The sequence below is a fragment of the Physeter macrocephalus genome, chromosome 19 (genome assembly GCF_002837175.3).
Source record: "Physeter macrocephalus isolate SW-GA chromosome 19, ASM283717v5, whole genome shotgun sequence".
Taxonomy (NCBI): Eukaryota; Metazoa; Chordata; class Mammalia; order Artiodactyla; family Physeteridae; genus Physeter; species Physeter macrocephalus.
The window spans coordinates 28,321,343-28,342,377 of NC_041232.1; the positions used below are offsets into that span (position 1 = coordinate 28,321,343).

Below are 21,035 nucleotides of genomic sequence, written 5' to 3' on the forward strand. Positions count from 1 at the left end.
GGAATGAAATTGGGTCATTTGTAGAGACGTGGATGGATCTAGAGACTGTCATATAGAGTGAAGTAAGTCAGAAAGAGAAAAACAAATATCATATTATTAACGCATATATGTGGAACCTAGAAAAGTGGTACAGATGAACTGGTTTGCAGGGCAGAAATAGAGACACAGATATAGAGAACAAACGTATGGACACCAAGGGGGGAAGTGGTGGGGTGGTGGTGGTGGTGTGATGAATTGGTAGATTGGGATTGACATATATACACTAATATGTATAAAATGGATAACTAATAAGAACCTGCTGTATAAAAAAGTAAATAAAATTCTAAGATTCAAAAAAAAAGAGAAAAAAATGGTCATATGTGATATGTAAACAAACAAACAAAAAAAGATTTTCTCTTTGTCATTGGCTTTAAGCAATTTGATTATGATGTACCTTGGTGTAGCTTTCTTCATGTTTCTGGTGTTTGAGGTTTATTAGGCTTCTTGAATCTGTGGGTTTACAATTTCCATCAAGTTTGGAAAATTTTTGCCATTATTTCTGCCTCTCTTTTTCCCCCACTTTGGGGCGACATCAGCAGTTCACTGATACTTTGATCATTTTTGTTCAGTCTTTTCTCTCTGTGTGTTTTATTTTGAATGATTTCTATTGATGTCTTAAGTTCTCATTTTTTCTTCTGCAGTCGAATTTGCTGTGAACCCCCTTTGGAATATTTTTTAAAATCTCAGGCTTTGTAGTTTTCACCTCTTAAAGTTCTACTTGGATTTTAAAAAGTATCTTCCATGTTTTTGCTTAAATATGCTAAATCTTTTCTCTGGATTCTTAGTCATCTGCAATAATGTTATAAAATAACTGCTTTAATGTATTTGTCTACTAACTCTATCATCCATATTATTTCTGGGTTAGTTTCAACTGATTGTTTTTTCTCCTCTTTTTTTGTGTGTCACATTTTTCTGCTTCTTTGTGTGCCTGGTAATTTTGGATTGCATGCCAGACACTGTCAATTTTACTTTCTTGGGTGCGGGATATTTTTGTATCCCTATATTCTTGAGTTTTGTTCTGTGGTGCAGTTAAGCTACTTGGAAACAGTTTGATCCTTTTGGTTATTGCTTCGCTAGGCAGGACTACAGCTGTGTTTAGTCTAGAGATAATTTCCCCACTTGCTGAGGCCAAACCTTTCTGGGTTCTCTATCCAATGGGAATAGGAGCTATATGGCTCCGTGTGAACTCTGAGTATTCTTCCTTCCAATCTTTTTGAGTCGTTCTTTCTTTGCCCTCAAGTCCTTTCCATGTTTATCCTGATCAGTACTTAACTGAAGACTTGATTGGGACAGTGCAGATGTTCAGAATGCCTTCTCTATGCATCATCTCAACTCTGCCACTCTGCCCTGCAAACTCTAGCCACCCTGGCTTTTTTGAACTCTCACTTCAAATAAGGGAACTCTCCTTTCAAATAAGGGAGACCACTGGGTTACACCTGGATTCCCCCTTCCTGTACCCATTACCTGGAAATTCTTTCAAGGCTGTTAGCTGGGGGATCCTAGGGTTCATCTAACTTGTTTCCTGTTCCCTTCATTATTTGATGTCCAGTGTCTTGAGAACCATCTTAAAAAATATTTTTTCCCCCAATTTTTTATTTGTTTCAATTAGGAGGGTAAATCTGGTCTTTGCTACTCTAACTTGTCTGGGATTGGAAGTCCTGGATGGAGTTCTCTAAATCTGACCATTTGTAGGCTAGATATGAGGGAACTATAAGGAGTCAAGAGCACTGAGGGTGTTGGTAAATCTGGATGAAGTGATGCATCACAGGGCTTAGGTTGTTCTGGGAAAGAAGGTAAGAAGGGGAGGCTCGCCCCGAGAATGGCCTGGAGGGCTTCATAAATTCAAAGAACAAGGATGGCAGGGATATGGCAAAGAGGAAGCTAGCAGTTGAAGAGGCTGGGGTCGGAATTTGGCAAGTTGAAGATTTCAGAGGTGAGGCCATTCCAGGTGACCAGCTGCAGGCTGTGGCCATCCATCAGCTTGAGTGGCGTATGAAGGGCAGCTGTTGAAACTGAGGAAGCATCTACTTGGGGGAGGTCCAGAGGGGCCATTTCCTCGGGAGGTGGGGGGAAGAGAACCTCATGGTAATCAAGGCTATGGAGTAAGTTCCTTTACATATCAATAAAGGTTCCTTAGGGCACAGTAAAAGTGACTAGAGGTAATGTCAGCAGAAGAAGCTGGTAGGAAAAAAGTACAGCAGGACGGAATGGACAGCACATGAGAGGATTGACCTTGGCAGACAGGCTTAGCATCCAGGGATAAGATTTACTGTGTCCAGCTGACCAGCCCACAGAAGGAGAGGTCCAGCTGGGGTGGGGGTCCGGGGTGGGATGGCAGGTGGCAGCCAGCCTCCAGATGGCCTCAAGGATTCTCACATCCTGGGATTTGTGCCCTGGTGTATCCCCTCCCACATGGAATAGGGCAGACTTTTGTAACCAATAGGATATTGTGGAAATGACAGGGCATGACTCCCAAGGCCAGGTCATAAAAGACCTCTGCCTTGCTTCCTGGGTCACTGGGAGAAGCCGCCATCATGCTGCAAGGACACTTGGGCAGCTTGTGAAGAGGCCCATGCGGAGAGGACTGAGGCCTCCTGCCAATGACCAACCCCGACTTGCCAGGTGTGTGTGAGCCACCTCGGAAGTGGATCTCCCTGTCAAGCTCTCAGATGACCACAGCCCTGACCCAACACTTGGACAGTCTCTGCATGAGTGACCTTAGAGGCAGAACCATCCAGCAAAGCCACTCCTGAATTTCTGACCCATGGAAACTGCATGAGATAATTCAATGTTCATTGGTTATTTAGTATTTGAATTTTGGGGCAATTGTTATTCAGCAGTAGATAACTGATGCTGATTTTGGTACCCAGAACTGCTATGTCCTAACAAAACCTAAACATATAGGCATGAGTTCGCATCCAGGCAGTGAGCAGCTGGTGGGCAGCTCATGCTCGGTGCCAGTCACTGCGGGGTCACCTGGTTGGCTTGGGGTAGCAGCTGGGCCTTCTGAGAGCATCGGGCACAGGACGACCCCTGGGGCCCACCTACCTGGAAACACACAGAGAATGGAATCTGGGAAATGCAGTCCAGGGAGGCCAAGTTGACACATTACAGACACCACAGCACCCGAACTGAAAGCTGTCACAAGGCTGTCCTTGAGCAGGACCGTGTCAGGAAGTCAGGGGGGCAGGACATCTGGCTTTCACAGCCATCATAGGACGCAACAGTGAGGGGAACCCTGGGTACAGAGAGAAGACAGAGAAGGAACACAGAGCCGAGAGGTCGGCCTCTTTTGTTTGCAAAGGGCAGAGACCTTTGCTGTGTGTGGAAGGTGACGGGAATCCCGACCTGCAGGAAGGCCTCGTGGGAGATGAGAAACAGCCACCAGATGTTCCTGCTCTCCTATCACTATTTCTGCTAAGAGCTGAAACCGAGGGAAAGGAAGGTAAAAATCCTAGAGATTCACAAGTCTGGCGGAAACCACTGCTCCCACGTGAGATGGGGTTTGATCATGTAAGGGTGGATGTGAGCTGCATCTGCACACTCAGTCTCAGGTGGCTTCAGGCCCTTGCTGAACCGGCTTTTCCTTTCACCCGAGGAGTGAAGACCACCACGACTTTGTCCAAGAGGGCTGAGGGTGCCACTTCCATCACGGCCCTGCCTGCACACAAAGTCAGGCATCCGAACCCATTCCTGTACCCCTGGAGAGGTAGACAGCAAGCGCTTTTTATCTTTTAGGAGCTCGTCCAAGAGAGTGGGGTGGGGGTGCTGAGGGGCCACTGTCCACGGCGACCTGGGCAGTGAGGGGCTTGGTCTAGACTCACTGGGCTGCGGCCAGCTCTTCCCGAGCGCGTGGGTCGTGTAGTCAGAGTGCAGCAGAGCAGGGAAGGCCTTGGATGCAGGGTCAGCCTCGGTCCCCTTGATGGACAACCTTTGATCTTGTCATTCTTAGTCCCTGAGATCCCCAGAGTGGGCAGGAAGCCCCCCATTTTCCAGAGCGGGTGATGGGCCGTCTCCTGTCTCAGGAGGAGGGGCACTTCCTATCCCGAGTGTCATAAGAAGGAAGCGGTGCTGGGGCCACTGCCCCTACCTCCCCCCCAGGCCCTGGAGGCACCTGGCACTGACGAGCCTGGGTGACATTGGACAAGTTACTTAATCTTTTGTCTCCAGCTGTCCGATGGCTCGATGGCTCCATACAGTCCCCGATCACACTGTTGGGTTGGGGAGGAGACTCTGCTGCCACTTGGGAAAGCGCCTGCAGTTTCCAGCACAGAACGGGCGTTCGCCAAAGGTCCGTCCCTACCATCTACTGGCCATCCCTTCACACAGCCTGGCGCTCAGTTTAAACTCAGCGTTCGTCCTCGGCCCGGCTTCCTCCTTCTTCAGAGGCCAGGAAAGCCCTCGGGCTGCGGTCTTTCCCTCCTGCAGGAAACGTCTTGTCCAGCTTGGTGTCCTGCTCAAATGCATCCCGATCGTGGGACCCTCTAAAGAGCGTTCTCTCAGCAAGTTTCACGTTTGAATGAGGCTTGGAGAGGGTAGACATGACTCCCAGGCCACTGAGATCAAACAGAGAAAGGCAGAGGCTGCTCCTGGTCAGAAAGGCACCGCCCTGGCGTCTGGCCCAGAGCTCCCGGTAGCGGCCTGCCCGCCGGGCGGAGTTCACCGGCTCCGGCCTCTGGGGCTTGTGCGCCAGGGGAGGCTCCCAGGGTGGGCCTCGATTTCTCACTGACAAAAGTTCTCTCTCCAGAGTCCCAACTCTACCCGCTCCAGGCCAGCAGACCCGGGCACGATCTCTCTGCCAAAGGCCCAGAGTGACCGGAGCTGCCCCCGCCGGGGTGCCAGGACACTAGGCAGACACCACACTGGTCACGGGTCTTTATTTATTGAGTTGAGAATTCACACAAGGTAGCATCATACAGTAGTAAGTCATTTCCAGGGCTGGATAAAAATGATTGTCACTCACCGTGCTTCACGAAAATTTCTTTTAATGAATAAATAATTTGATGAAATCAAAAATATTTACAATATAAACACATGGAAAAGCTTCAGGTCTGTGAATCTGATCATCGATCTCCGCCTTTCTGAACTGAACGCCTCCCAAGCTTTTCCCTTGGAAACAATACAAATCTGATAGAAACAACAGCTCGTACATCTCTTTGTTCGTTATATGTTTATCTGTTAGTCTTGGAAAGCTACATATATTATGCGACATGTTAAAATACAAATTTTAACTAAAATAATATATTACCATAATGCCAGGTAGCATTCTCCACAGAACAAAAATGTACACTCAGTTGTAACAATAACAAAGGTTCACGGGCCACAAAATAATACCCCAAAGGTAGAAATTCCTTCATAAGAATATAATTGTGCTCTTCAATCTACCAGCCGTCCATGCTGCTCTACGGAGCTGGTGCCTAGGAGGACAGGGTTGGACCACTGGATGCTGAGGGTAGTTTTCCATCAGGCAGCGACCGCCAGGAACCGGGCAGGGCAAGCAGTTTTATAAACACTTTCTTGGGCTCTTAAAAAGAGCCCATTAGGCAAAGCAAAATAAGCATATCGAGAAGTCTTCATCTCATCGGCACAAACACCATGGCACGTCCTGGCTTTGCAGGATGAAAGGTTTGTGTGCAGGGCTGTGTACGCCGTCAGCCAGCATTCAAGTATTCTAGGGCTACCTCATAGCAGAACTTGTACTGATCCTGGAACACAGAAGGGACAAAATGTCAGCGTGGCCATAGCGGGATGCAGTTTCTCTGAAAGCAATGATGCCAGATTAGGGTTTTAATTGGAAGCAATCAAACTGAGAAGGATGTGAATCAGAAACGAACTGGGAAGTCAGGGTCCTGAACCACACACATATTCGCCGTTTGTCGATGTTTCCCACAAGGCCGATGAAAGAGGTATTTTGATATCTATGCTCATTAGAATTCCTGGAAAGTTCTAGACAACTGCAACACATATCTCTGTTTGTCCACACGTATGTGTTCACCTGTTACATCAACATCCTGAGTACAAATTATTGGAAAGCCAAGAGGTGGAAGGAAAGATAATGAGGGCTGGGGACATGCCTTCATGATTTGCTCAGTGAATGAACGCGGCTTCATTCCTGGACCAGCTTTACCTCTGACTGTCAGTCAGCAGGATTTCCTCCGTTTTATGAGAGTTTATTAAGCACCTCTTAAGTACCAAGTGCCTTGCCCTGGTCCCTGACTCTGAGAAGTCCGTGTCCAACGAGGAGGATGAGACGGGAACCCAATGGCACTCACGAGGCAGAGCTGAGCAGGGCCCACGGACGCTCCCCGACATGGGTGCAGCGGAGGCGGGAGCTGAGCTTCTTAAGGAAGATGTGCAGGGGGTGGCAGGTAATAGGGGAGCCTGAGGACGTGAGCACGTGAGCGGGGGGCGGTGGTTATGTGTCCTGGTTTGCCCGGGACAGTCCCAATTCATGCCTGTTGTCCTGGCGCCATCGTTACTTGTAGGCCCTTTCACTCTCGAAAGTGTCCCAGTTTGAATGATAAAGTACGTGGTCCTCCTAACTGTGGTCCTCTAGCAAGCATCCCAGGCGGAGGCGACAGGATAAGGAAAGGCACAGAGTGGGGACGTCTGATGCCCTCTGGGAGCCACATACCAGTTCTTGATCGGGCAGCGAGCTCATTTCTCTTGAGCACAGAATTCTCAGATCCTGGACCACGGCCCGAGCAAGCCCCGTGTGAGGTCCTGGCCCAGGTGGGGTTTCAGGTGGGAGGGGAGGGCCTTCGGCACCTGTGTTTATGCCGTGAGCTGACGGATGCTCACCTGGGTGTGGCCTCTGAACCGAGCGGAGGGACACGGGGGTTGAGGACGCCTCCATCTGCCCCCTGGCAGCAGCCCAGTCACTCAGCAACTGGCAGGCCCTCCTCCCCCTCAGACGGAGGGAGGCCTTCACCAGCCGTGTGGTCAGGACCACTGTCTCACATCCAATATGACAACCACGACCAAGGAAATGCACCTCTTACTTTGGGGTTTGCCAGATTAATTAAAAAAAGAAATTTCCTTTTTTTTTTTGATATGGGCCTAATTAGTCACCGCAATTTTCTTTCTTCACCTACATTTTGTTCTCTAAATGCCCCTCTAAACAGACCTATTTATTTGAAGACAAGGGCCATGGTCTCTCCCTCCGTGGATAATACACCACCCTTAGCAAAGAGCCTGGCACACAGCTGGGGGTCAAACACTGGTTGTGTATGTAAATGGTGACCAAAAAAATGGGTTTAGCAGCTTTTGAGTCAATCCATTTAACATTTAAGGCTAGAGACGGGGGAATTCAAGATACAGCCTCAGCCCTCAGGATCCTACAATCTAGAGGTGAGGACAAAGTAAACAGGTCATTCAACACACTGAAGGTGCCACAAGGTTGAACATCGATGGCAGTAACACCCGCCAGACTAAAATACAAAAGACAGACAAAATCAAGTGCTGGTGAGGTTGTGGAGAAGCTGGAACCCTCCTACACTGCTGGTGGGACTGTAACATGGTGCAGCCCCATTGGACGACCATCTGGTGGTCCCTCCGAAGGGTCACCCTATGACCCAGTGATTCCACTCCTAGGAGCACACCTAAGGGCACCAAAAAATATGTGACACTACAACTTTCTGATTCACATTCCAGGATTTATTATTTCAGGGTTTGATACTTTCATTTTCAGAATATCTAAAAGAGATCATTTGAATTTCAAAATTCTTAGGCTGTCAGCTCACTGGGCTGATGCTGGCTATGGAGTGCTCCCATCACTTCTCTGTTTTTGTGAATTACACAGAGAATTCATTTTTCTTTTCATGGAAAACTAAGAGATCAATCCCTTCTTGCAGAAACACGATCAATCGCTTCTTGCAATTAGTTTCAGCGTCGACTATGAACCATCCTCTTAACGCAGAAAAATGCACTTAGGGGGCCATGTGGCTGCCGGTCTCAGGTCACGAGGCAGGCGAGGAAACCAGGAAACCAGAGGTGAATCCCTCGGGTTCACCCTGAGGGATGGCTGTGGTAGGGGCGTCACTGAAGGTGCCCGGTCATAGGCATGACTATGGTTTTCAAAACGAATTCTTTCTCTCATTTTATCCCGCCTAAGCAAGCTGCCAGCCCCCATAGACTCTGTGATGACTGGTTTCTGAACCAGAAAAATAAGGCGAACGAGCAGAAAGGCCACGAATTGCCGCGTCCCCTCCCCCAAAAACACCTCGAGAAATGCCTGAAATCTTCCCACACTGCAAACTGATTACACTTGATCACCGGGTATAGGCCCGTCTTTGGCAGTTTCCCTCTCAGCTTCCTTGCTTTTGAACAGTATAATTAAGCCCCATGAGCTAGCTCTGTGCTTCAGGGAAAAAAGAACATTTATGCCTTGGTCCCAGAATCTCCCGATTTGGGTGACATTAGCTGTCACCCGACATCTTTGTGCTGACGTGAACATCTTTGTGCTGGACCGTAACCAGGGCAACAAGCTACTCCTCTTGAAGACCCCTGACCTCACCTTCACTCCAGACCCACCTCTTGTTTCCACAAAAGGGGAGAAAGTGAAGTTTGAAAGGGCACCCAAAGTGAGGTCACGCCTTAAAGGTCCCCGCTCTCGGGGGGGGGGGTGGCCCGAGGCCACGGTGTCAGCGGGCGGCTGCAGGGGGCTCCCCTGGAGGGCTGGACGGTGCCTTTGTCAGCACGGGAGCCTGTGTCTGCAGAATGGGGCCCTACGGTCAGTCTGTCGCTTCTAACACCCCACGTCGCCTAAGAAGATTCAAAGAGAAGAGTCTGCACGGCTCACCTGGGGCAAAGCTTCCCTCCCGCGCGCACCTGCTTTTTGAAACTAGCACCAGCTTCAGTTTCGGCTGGATCCTTGCTGACAAATCCTTCAGTCTGGGAAAAAAATCCTCTGACTGACGCGCCTGCCAGGAGGGGAAGTGGTCCCCTTGAGCCAATAATCCTGGGTGGGACCGTTTGGTTCAATGTTCCCAGCGGGTCACACTGGGTGACCAACCATGGTGCCCAGGAGACCCCTGGGAGGCAGCTGCCCGTCTCTGACGACGGATGGGTGGGTCATCACCCTCGTTATAGCTCTGAAAGAGTCTGAAGCACTTCCTCCCTCAAAGCCCCTGAACAGTGCGTGCAGCTGGTTCCCTATTCAGACCCGTCCGCCTGTAGCCGCCGCCTTCTGGGTCCCAGGGGGCAACTCGGGGGGACGCGGGTCCAGGTACAGAGAAGAAAAGTCCGCTCGCCCAGCAAATGTTTACTGGGCCCTCCTTGGAGCCAGGAGCTGGGGCTGGGGGGCGGCGGGGGGCTCCGCCTCCGGAGGATCGGAGTCTGGGGTGGGCGGGGGCACAGGGCATTCACACAGACTCCTCGAGAGCAGGGAGCGCGACAGCAGGTCAGTGGGCTCAGGGCTGCGAGCCTGGGGGGATGCATGGCAGGGCCCGGCCCCAGGGGACGTGGATGCCACCAGTGTCCCAGAGACGGGCCACACGGCCGGTGGGGGCACAGCTCAGGACGTGAGTGAGCCTCTCTGACGCCCCCCTGAGGCCTGCATCCTCTGCTGCAACTCACACACCCACACACACCTACACACAGCCAGACACATGCACACCCGCCCACACGCGCACGCCCCCCCCCCACACCTATACACCACACCTAGGCCCACACGCCCCGCCTTTCACATAGCCCGTCAGTTTCCCGTGAGCTCGCAGGCAGAGGCTTAGGGGGCAGTTTACACACGTGAGTGGGAGAGTCAGCGTGCCGTCCGCACTGGGGAGGCTGCAGGGCGGGGGTAAGGCCCTGTGTAGGAGTGCCGGGCCAGCATGTTATGTCAGTGCAGGGAAGATGGAAGGGGGCCCGGGCTGGGTGGTCACCTCTCCGTCACGGGAGATCCCGGCAGAGGTCTGAGTGGGAGGAGGAGGGATGGAGAGGAAGCTGCTCGGCCTCGCCCTGCAGCCCACATGGCAGGCCAGGGACGGCCTCTGTGTCCTCCTGAGCCGTGTTTCTTGCCCTGTAGCACATCACGCGGGCTCTGACCGCCCTAATCTTCTGGGCCGCAGCCTGGCATCTGTGTTTGCGAAGCGCCCCAGGTGATCTCATGTGCAGACGGGCCAAGGGCCTTTCTAGACTAGCTACTAAGTTCCTTAACCTCGGCTGCACATTAGGCTCATTTGGGGCGTTGGTACCAACGCTGCTGAAAAGCCAGGCCCACGTCAACTGGATCAGAGTCTCGGGGGTGGGCCCAGGGCTCAGAACTTTTTAAAGCTCCCGTTAAAGAAAAGTCAATTTCATAGAGACAGAGACTAGAATTGTGGTTGCCGGGGGAGGGACAAGTGGGGTGATGCTGGTGAGGGAACAGATTTTCAGTTGTAAGAGCAGTAAGTTCTGCGGCTCTAATGTGCAGCACGGTGACTAGAGTTAATGATGTGGAACTGTACCCCTGAAAGTTGCTGACCGTCGATCGTAAGGGTTCTGACCACACACACAGTCAGCTGTGTTAACTCTGTGAGGCCACAGATGTGCTGATTATCGTGCTCTTGGTAACCGCTCTATAACACGTACGTATGTCACATCAGCACATTGGCCAAAGCTCCCACCACCTCCCAGGGGATAATATGTTCCTCTAGGCAAGATCTGTCCCCTAAAGGCTGTTTCTCTGTTAAAAAGGAGGCCTGGGAACTTCAAAAGCCAAGTGTGGAAGCAAAGGTGGGAGAGGACTGTTAGTTGAAGCAGCAGGTTTTCCAGCAACTGTACTAGATTCAAAGGGGCTCAGAGCGGGCGACCCCGTCCGCCTCTGACCAGGCCGATAGCGCCAACCTCAGGCTGTATTGTCGTGGCCTGCTCCACACCCCTGCCCCACCCCCCTGGAACCCAGGCCTTTGATGGGGGCTGGAGCCTGGCTGAAGAGGTGGATAACTGAGAAGCTGGCCTGAAAGAGGGGTCAGGAAACAAACCCAGCGGCCCCTGCTGCATCAAAACATCTAGTCTTGTGTTAAAATGATTTTGCTTCCTGGCAATCCACTGGCTCTCCCCTGGAGCCTCCACACCTAAACATTTGAAGAAATAAATCCACAGGGCCTTCTGGCTCCCCCTGGAGAGTGCCGTGCTTCGAAACGCATAGGGAAGTTTCCAACTCAGAAGCAAGTTGGAAAAATAATGAGCTGTAAGGGGAGACGAAGACAGGCACACCGACCGCCGCGGAACATTCATCCGGCCCTGGCAGGGAGGGCGTGGCAGCAAATTTTGGTGTCTGAATGGAAGGGGCCCCCAATGAGCAGACCCAGGGGCACCTGGCGGGGCTCCCCACGCCCACCCGCCTACCTCCTGGGGTGCGCTCCAGGGCCTCCTGGCTCCCGCTTCATTCAGCGCAGAGGCAGCTAGGAGGTACCTTTTCAGCTGCTGGTACAACATTTTGTGCTTAGGAGAAACACAGGTCTTGGGTGGCCTTTTATGCCCAATAAAATTATACCAGATTTTATCTCCTTGACTTGAATTAATTAATTCTCTCAGCCAACACACACATGTACGAGTACCAAACTAAACAGAAATTGTACTCACAGGCAAAAACAAACAAGCCAACGACAAGAGCCCTGATTCAACTCAGGAAGCTTCAAACCCACTGAAAAGAGCATCGTGACATTTTTTTCTCTGGTCACCAGATATTATCCATTATCCCGCCAGCAGGCACTGTGACAAGTTTATCAGACATTTTTCTCAGGAAACTGTAGGACTCTCCTACATTTCTCAGCCACTGAGTCGACCCTAAAACTGGTTCTGACCCTTGGGATTTGGGGCATCCAAGGATCCTATTTCTCTATCAGAATCACACACAACTACAGAAACACCCTGGCTATTATAGGAAAGTGGGCTGGGATCAGAAGCTTCCTTCGTGTAAAATCACCCCTGTCCTGTAGTCTGCACTGCGGATTTGGGAAAAGCCACGTTGTTCCTGCCCATAAGAATTGGTGAGTGACGGAAGCTGTAGCCAGAGCCACTGGGGGAAAGGCCTGGAAGGGTCTGTTTCTAATGATCTGCTGAGTTCAGGCTGCAGTGAGAGGGAACTAACATTTTTAAAAAAAATCAAGGTCAGCTTTTTTCAAGTACCAACTGAAGTTTGGAAGCAACACACCCGTCCCTGAATCAGGGCGTTAAATACCGAATGACATCGCAGTCGGAATATTTTCATTATGCATTTGTTTCCATCCTCTGTCAATCTGCTTATCTGTTCTAAACTCAGGCCACCTCTAACTGCCCGACTGGCCTTTTCTCAACTGCCCTAAGCCCAGAAGATGGAGAATTCCATGGTGGGGGAACTCTTTAAAATTCGGGATCGGGGGGGTCCCGAGGAGTGAGAGAGTTCTCTGACTAGTGAAGTCCGGGCGTGGAATGTGAGGGTCAGCCTCCCGGCCCATCCGCGTGACATGTGGGCCGTGGGAAAGGCACTTACGAGCGCCGTGTGTATACATGCTGCACTCCGGCGGCCCCCTCGCCCTCACCCAGCGCTCGTTTTCAGGGACCAGGCCACACCGTGCCCCGTAGACCCCTCCGCTCTCAGGGACCAGGTCTTTCTCACCTGGGCAGCTTCCAAAACACTCTCACACATATCGTCACGTGGATGATCTCAACAAACCAACACTCTCCCTAGTTTACACGACTCAGGCTCAGGAAAGTGGAGTCACGTGCCCAAGGCGACTTCAATAGCCAAGGTACTTTGTCTGAGGTCACTTCACTCCAATGAGCAGAGCTGAGACTAGAGGGTGGGTTTGCAGGGGGCGTCCCCAGGGCGGGGCAGGGAGCTGCCGTGTGGGGGGCAAGATCCTTTCTTCACAGAAACCAACGTGGTAATTGCTGATGGTTTGAGAGCCTGCACCTGGCCAAACAGGTGCCTGTTTATACCAAATTCCCTGGGCAGCGCGGTGCTCCTGGGAGCGGAAGCAGCTCGTGGGGCGCGAGGCACGACAGTGGGGGAAGCAGGGCTTTTGCCAAGCAGGGCTCGGATGCGGCCATCACAGGCAGGGGCCGTGGCTGCTTCTTCAGCCTCAGCTTGAATCTCAACTCCCTCTTTAGTCCCTTTATTACATTTACAATTTTAACCCCCTGCTGCAGTGCTGTGCACCCAGGACGCAGGCTTTCCAAGCTCATCAGTGATCCCGTCGCCCCCGCCCCCGCCCATTCTCCCCACCTTGGGATCAGTCTTACTGTTTCCTTCCGATCCTTCCTCCACTGACAGAGAAGCACAAAAACCTCATCGAAAAGCTTCCTCCTTTAAGCTATTCTCCTATTCTTGAGTCTCAGTGGTTGGCATCTCAACAGCTCCGCACAAAAAAGAGATTTCATGAAATACTCTAAGAAAATAATTCCACATCATCCTTTGTTTCTCCACCCCTTTCATCCTTTCCTCAGATACGGCCACCGTAATTAAATGCAATCGTCTGGATGTCAAACTCCAATTCCCAGCTTTGATAAATATTAGGTGATTAAGCTATTTATAAAATATGTAATTTGAAAATCTGGCATTTCATGTGCTATGATTATTTCTTCTCTGTGAAGATGAAGTGCTTAGCCACGTGGAAGGCGCTGCCGAGAACGGCAATTAATCAGGATGTTCGCTTGTGAGTTTCAACTATTTCCATGTGTCAAATGTGCTGTGCTGAGCTGAGTCTCCTTGCGAAAAGGCAGAGGAAGGGAGAACGAGGGAGAAAAACCCGCACGAGTGAAGCGATTGCACTGTGAACATGAGTCTCTCCCTCCCAGGGGTCATCCTGAGCGAGGGGCCGGGTGTCTCACGCTAACCGGGAAAGGGCCCCCCGAGCGGGATGGACAGGGTCCTACCAGCAGGTCCACCATGTTGGGCTTGTTGTTCCTCAGCGTCTTCACGGCATGGAAGACGTCCACCGTCCTCTGGTGCCGGAGCATCTCACAGACGATGCTGATGGCGCAGAAGGTCCCGCTGCGGCCTCCCCCGTTCCTGTGGGAAGAGGAGGAGAGGCAGGCGGTGGGCCTGGGTCGCTCTCGCACCGCATGGCTCCCACCCACCTGTGTGCACCTGCTGCCTAAGCCCTCCCGGCTGGGACTCTCCACCCGGGCCCATCCCTCTACTGATGGAAGTGGGGCCCAGGGATCACCTGACTGGAGGTGACGGGAAACTGGCACATCCCGCTCTCCCAGTTCGTCTCTGCCCTGATGATGTAACCTGATATGGCAATTTATCAGTTTTTATGGAAAGGGACCACCCAGGAAATTTTTCAATAAACAAACAACTCGTGTAGCATGTGCAGGAAAACTGTGATGGGTGTGGGTTATGCTCAAAGATGGATTTGGCCTTAAACAATCCGTTAGCATGTCATGATTTATCTCTAAAACATAAGGGCTCTTTTTAAATAAACTTTTTATTCTGGATTAATTTTAGTTGTACAGAATCACTGCAAAAATAGCACAGAGAGTTCCTTGCCTACCCACCTTCCCCTGATGTAAAAATGTCACATAACCATAGCAGATGGTCAAAACCAGGAAGTTAATGCTGGTATAACACTATTAACTAAACTACAGACCTTAGTCAAGTGTCACCACTTTTTCTGGTCCAGGATCCAGTCCAGGACCCACCTTGCATTTAGGTATCACACCTCCTTAGTCTCTTCCATGTGATCAGTCCTCCATCTTCTCTTGTCTTTCTTGACCTTGACACTTTCAAAGAGGACTGGTCAGTTATTTTGTAGAGTATGGAATATAGAGTGAGATGTAGAAAACAGCCATGGTCCCCTTCCACGCTTTGAGAAGTCGTCACAAAATACAAATTGTAGAAAGTCCTTCATTGGAGTTCGTCTGATGCCATCTCAGCACTGGAAATGAGGTTATGCACTTTGGCAAGAAAGCCACAGAAAGGCTGTTACCTCCTTTGAAGGTTCATGGTGTTGAACTGTCTTACTGCTCATGATGTCGACCTTGGTCACTTTTTTATTTTTTTTGCCTTTTCTACTATATTCTTTTTTAAAAATTTATTTTATTGAAGTATAGTTGATTTACAATGTTGTATTCTACTATGTTCTTTTAAAAAAATATCTTTATTGGAGTATAATTGCTTTACAATGGTGTGTTAGTTTCTGCTGTATAACAAAGTGAATCAGCTATACGTATACATACATCCCCATGTCCCCTCCCTCTTGAGCCTCCCTCCCTCCCTGCCTATCCCACCCCTGGTCGCTTATTATGACGGTGGGTGTCTGGCAGATTTTTTTCACTGTGTAGTTATGTATAATTACCATGATAACTTCTCATAACTTCTCTTTGTAGTTAGTAAGTATCTCGGGAAAGATACTTTGGGATTATGCAAATATCTTGCTTCTCCTCAGAGTTTCACCCGCTGATTTTAGTGTCCATTGGTGGATCCCGTCTGCAACAAGTCACAGTGATATCTGCCTGACTGGTTTTCACTTCCCTCTCTCCTTCTACATTCGACTCTAAAGAGAGAGCTGTCTCTCAGCCACCATTTGAAAATTTATTTGCTTATTTATTTCTATTTCATTATTTATTTAAGTCACTTTAGACTTATACATATTAATTTCACTTCTATGAGCTAAAATAGTATCCATGTTTATTTTGTTGCTGAAATTGTTCCGGTTTTGGCCATTAGGAGCTCCATCAGGCTGGTTCCTCCGTCTCTTTTCAAGCACTTCCTTACTTTCTAGAACCACAAGATGTTCTATGCTCATCCTGTATCTTCTTCCCTGCACCAGATCTGGATTCAACCTCTTTTCCAAGTAGATAAAGGATCCTTTTTTAAATAAACACAGTATCATTATTATCACACCGAAAATAAACACTACAGTTTAACAGAATCAAATTTCTAGACACTGTCCAAATTTCCAAGATTGTTTCAGACATTTTCTTACAGTTAACTTTTTCAAATCCTCATCCAAGCAAAGTCCACACATTGCATTTGGTTGACATGTCTTGCAAGTTGGTTTTAATCTATAGGTTCCTCTTTGCTCTCTTCTTTTTTTCTCTTGGCAATTTATTTGTTGAGGAAATGGGGTCATTTTTCCCTGCAGGGGAAAATGACAACCCACATTCTGGGTTGTTCTCATTCACTGTATCTCTGAGAAGCACTTAACACACCAATTTCTAATCCTATACTTCCTGTTAATTGGGAGTTAGCTCCAGAGCGTCATAAGAATTCAGGATTTTTTTTGGGGGTGGGGGGGACAAGGATACTTTATAAATGACTTTCATTGGGAAGCGGGCACAAGATATCAACCTGTTCCGTGATTTTAAGATTGATCTCTGTGTTCCAATGCTAGGCTTGATCATTCCATGATTAAGTTCCTAATCAATTTTTTAGATAAAGTATAACATACCTACAATTAAGTCCACAAATGGTAAATATAGATCTCTTTTAACTTCTACAAATGCATATGCCGCGTAACCACCATTCAGATCAAGGTACAGACCGCTATCAGCCCCCTGCACCCCCCTCCTCCCAATACTCCTTCCTCATCAACACCATCAATACCCCAAGATAATCTTTGTTCTCACGTCTAGCATCATGTTTCTTTTGTCTGTTTTTGAATTTTGAATACATGGAATCATACAGTATATACTCTTTTGAGTCTGGCTTATTTCACTTAATATTATCTGTGTGAGAATCACCCATGTTGTATCAGTAGTTTTTCTCTTACACTGCTGAGAACAATTCCATTGAATGGATATACTACTGTATAATTATACTACTGTATAATTTCTTTATCTAGGAGCTGACAAATGTTTGGGATGTTTGCAGTTTTCCATATTATGAGTATACCTGCTATAAGCATGTTTCCTATTGCATATATGACTCATTTCTGTAGTCACAGACCTCAGAGGAGAAGAGCTCAGAGGATACATTTATATTTAGCTTTAGTAGAGGCTGTTAACCAGCTCCAAAATGGTTGTACATATTTACTTCCTACCAGCAGTGTTTGGGAGTCCAGTTGCTCCACAGCTTCCCAACACTTAGAATCATTTATTAATCGTTTAAATTTTAGCCATTCTGGTGAGCATGCAGGGGCATCCGATTTTAATGTATTTTAATGTGCATTTTCCTGAAAACTAATGATGCCTTTTCTATGCTTATTGGCTATTTGGATATTCTTTTTTAAAAAACGAAGTTTCTTATCAAGTGTTCTGCCCAAACAATTGGAGTGTCTATCCTTTTCCTACTGACTTGCAGCAGTTCTTAGGCATTCTGGCTATGAATCCTTTGTCAGATATATGTAGCGCAAAACTCTTTGTCCTGTCTTGTGTTTTCACTCTCACTGGGGTCTCTGGATGGACAGGAGTGCTTAGCTTTAATGAAATCCAATTTACCAATGTTTTCCTTTATGGATACCGTCCTGTGTAACACAGCTCTGGTTACCCCATGGTCTTGAAGATTTTCTCTAGAAGCTTCATTGTTTTCCTTTTCATGTGTTGGTCTACAATCCACCTGGAGATGCTTTCTGTGTGTAGCATGAGAAGGGACACCACTGCCCTGCAGTAGGTGTGTGCTGTGGGACCTTGTTGTGAATCAGGAGACGCCGAGGTGTGGCTCCGTTCCCGGACTTTCTCTTCTGCTCCCTTAGTTTGTGTTCTCTCTTTGCGCTGACGCCTCACTGCTCTTCCCCCATCGGATTTTCACCTAACGCTTTCAGCAGCTGTCAACGACCACTGTCTACTTCCATTACTTTCATCGAGGGTTGAAAGAGGGTGATATCTTAATTCTCTCCATTCTGTCTGGTTTTACTAGCTGGAAGACATGTGTAAAGAAAAAGAATCCCATTTGCTTAGTGCGAGCCATAATTCGGCTCAAGGAACCATCTAATTCACAGCCGTGGAGGGCGTCTTGGGCAGGGACGCTCTGCCCAATGCCAGTAGGTGGCGCTGCGCTTTGCTGAATACGAAGATCCCTCTTTAGAGACGGAGAGCAGGTTGCCTTTGGGGGTCAAAGCATCCTTTCCTGGCATGAACTGGAGAATACCAATTGAACCAAACTTTGTTCCCACAGCTAAAAAACCTTAGATTAAGATTTTTAAATCTCAACAACGATCAGCATCCTCAGCAGGCCTGGGTCTCATGCCCGCCGTGATGCTGAGAGAGGACGAGGCAGCCCCACAGGAACAGCAGGGACTTTTGGTGGGGACGGTGGTTCCAAAGAAAAGTCCAGGGGGATGGGGGCTGGGCCGGTCGGAGGGCAGAAGCAGCAGGTGCCCACCACGTCCACTGGAGTTAAAGAACGGCCCGCTGTCTTAGGCACCACGTGGGGTGGTGATGTAATGGTTTAGTTCCGGGGTCGCAGCTGTGCCTTGGGAGAGTGTGGCTATGAAGTGCAGTGATTCAAGGGGTCTTTGTGTCTTCCCCTCAGGCCTGTCCTGTGCCTCAGCTCCCCTCTTGGGATGTAGCCCTTTGGGTTACAGCACTGGCTCTTGTTAGGAAGCTACTAGGAAGCGTGGCATTCCTAGTCCAGACGCTGGTGGAGTCCAGATGCAGAAATCGGTAACTGCAAACTATTTTTAGTATCTCCTAAAAACCTAACGGATCGAATACAAACTCTAACCAAAATGTCAGTTTTCCTTGCTGGGCTTGTATGAACTCACACAGGTGACCTTCTGATTTTATTCTGATCAGAAGTTATATCTGGGCGTAGAGAAATAAAAACGGGGACGTGAGCTGTTAATCGATCCTTTTGGACATTTTCTCGGTGGAGATGTTTTTAATGAACTGGGTCCCTGAGAAGGAAGGCAAGGTTTTGGGGGTGGGGCCTCTGACGGAGGGCAAGTATGAGTCGGTTCATACGATTCTTCCCGAGGGCACAGGATGAGACACTGCCACGTTCGGTGCCGAAAGGGGCTCCCAGACCCCGGGGTGGGGGTGGGGTTTGGGGTATGGGGGCTGCATTGCGGGAGATACAGCACCGAGTGGACGGTAACCCAGCCCTTAGCCTCGCCTGTCGATTTCACAAGGGTCGGTCTGCCCAGAGTAGAGCTTTATCTTCCTTTCAGTTCGGGAGAGATCTCACTGTGCGCTTCTAATGACACTCCACTGAAAAGAGACATCAGCTTATACTTTCAGTTTCCACAAATTCTCTACCCATCTCCCCTGACTGCAGGGCCTTCTAATCGCAGGCTCCATTAAGCCAGCTCCAGCTGGCTGATTAGCTGCTACCATCACCTAGGAGAAAATGTAGGTGAAAGTGCTTTGAAAAGCACGGAGACTCCAGCCAGTGGCTCTCAACCTTGGGGCAACTCTGAAACAATCCAGGTCCTCGCACCCCCAGAGATTTTGATTTAGGTGGTTTTGCTGTGGTCTGGGCATAGTGGTTGTTTTTTTTTTTTTTTAAAGCTCCCCAAATGTGCAGCCAAGGTCGGAACCATTATTCTGTAACCAAGTTCTCCCATTTTAGCACCTGCTAAAACTGCCAGCCAGGAGACCAGTTTGGAGACACTGGCTGTAACCAAATCTTCCCAATATATATATATCCCCAGGCAAACAAAACGAGACAAAACAAAACTCTCTTAAAAATCACAAAGAAAAGAAGGGGGCTTCCCTGGTGGCGCAGTGGTTGCGCGTCCGCCTGCTGGTGCAGGGGAACCGGGGTCGCGAAACTGCCAGCCAGGAGACCAGTTTGGAGACACTGGCTGTAACCAAATCTTCCCAATATATATATATCCCCAGGCAAACAAAATGAGACAAAACAAAACTCTCTTAAAAATCACAAGAGGAAGGCCCGCAAACCACAAAAAAAAAAAAAAAAAAAAAAAAAAAATCACAAAGAAGAAGGAGACGGTTCCTTTGAAACCTCTGACATGAAATCCAATAGAATTACCAACTAGTGAGCTGGTAAACCAGCTTTGCCATATCAGGGAGGGTGCCCGGATTGTGGCCTTTGCCGACGTCCGTGATGTAAATACCCCCACCACCGATGATTTCAAGTTACCAACAGTTTAACAACCAGCTCAGAAAATTCCCCAAAGCTTAACAATGGGCTCTCAAGAGCTGGTAGGAGCTCACTGAACCCACCCAGGTATTGTTTTTTTTGCGGGGGGGGTTGGCTCCCAACCACAAGGTCAGGGCTCATTTTATAGCAGTGACACCCTATCCAAATGTAAAACGTGCATGATCTTGTTTTCTGCAAAGCAAACCAAACACTTAATGAGCAGACTGATGAGCTTTCACTCAGACCTGCTTATTTCTTCTCCACTTATAGTGAAATGAGAGGCAGTGAAGCAGGGCGTCAGCCCAGTGGATCTGAGCACTTACAGGCAGTGCACAACCGTGCGGCCTTCCCCACCGTTGTATTCCTCCTGCCACTTGTCCACCTGGCGGATGAGCTTCAAGAAGGAGCGCTTGGACACGGGCGTGTCCCTGTACATGGGCCAGCCCAGGAACTGGAACTGCTGCACCATCCGGTACCCGTCCTGGGGCTGCAGAGAGTCAGGCAACAAGCGGGGAGTGGAGAGAAAGCAGGCATTATTCCCGGGGCTGAACTCCAGAGGGTTGATCCCACCTACTCACCCCAGTGGGCACGAGGGAAGGAGGGGCCTGCCTGTAAATAACGAAGGAAGCGTCTACTGGCCCAAAGAGTTACGAGTTTCAATCTGGAGCCATTATAAAAAACCATGTGATGCTAAAAACTCTCCAGAAAGTAGGCATACAGGGAACCTACCTCAACATAATAAAGGCCATATATGACAAACCCACAGCCAACATCGTTCTCAATGGTGAAAAACTGAAACCATTTCCTCTAAGATCAGGAACAAGACAAGGATGATCACTCTCACCACTATTATTAACATAGTTTTGGAAGTTTTAGCCACAGCATTCAGAGAAGAAAAAAGTAATAAAAAGAATCCAAATCGGAAAAGAAGTAAAGCTGTCACTGTTTGCAGATGACATGATACTAAACATAGAGAATCCTAAAGATGCTACCAGAAAACTATTAGAGCTAATCAATGAATTTGGTAGAGTAGCAGGATACAAAA

General features: G+C 48.9%; 1 protein-coding gene across 5 annotated transcripts in view; it reads right to left on the bottom strand.

Moving 5' to 3' along the window:
• Positions 1-5,569: 5,569 nt before the first annotated feature.
• PTPRM (protein tyrosine phosphatase receptor type M) overlaps positions 5,570-21,035 on the bottom strand; it is an 805,568-nt gene continuing 790,102 nt past the window's right edge. For all 5 annotated transcript variants that reach the window (XM_028480386.1, XM_028480385.1, XM_028480384.1 and 2 more), the window contains 3 exons: positions 20,314-20,477; positions 13,876-14,011; positions 5,570-5,744 (listed from right to left, as the gene is read on the bottom strand). In XM_028480386.1, the coding sequence (XP_028336187.1) occupies positions 5,691-5,744; positions 13,876-14,011; positions 20,314-20,477 (354 nt within the window). In that variant the 3' untranslated portion in view covers positions 5,570-5,690. The remainder of the gene's footprint in view (positions 5,745-13,875; positions 14,012-20,313; positions 20,478-21,035) is intronic.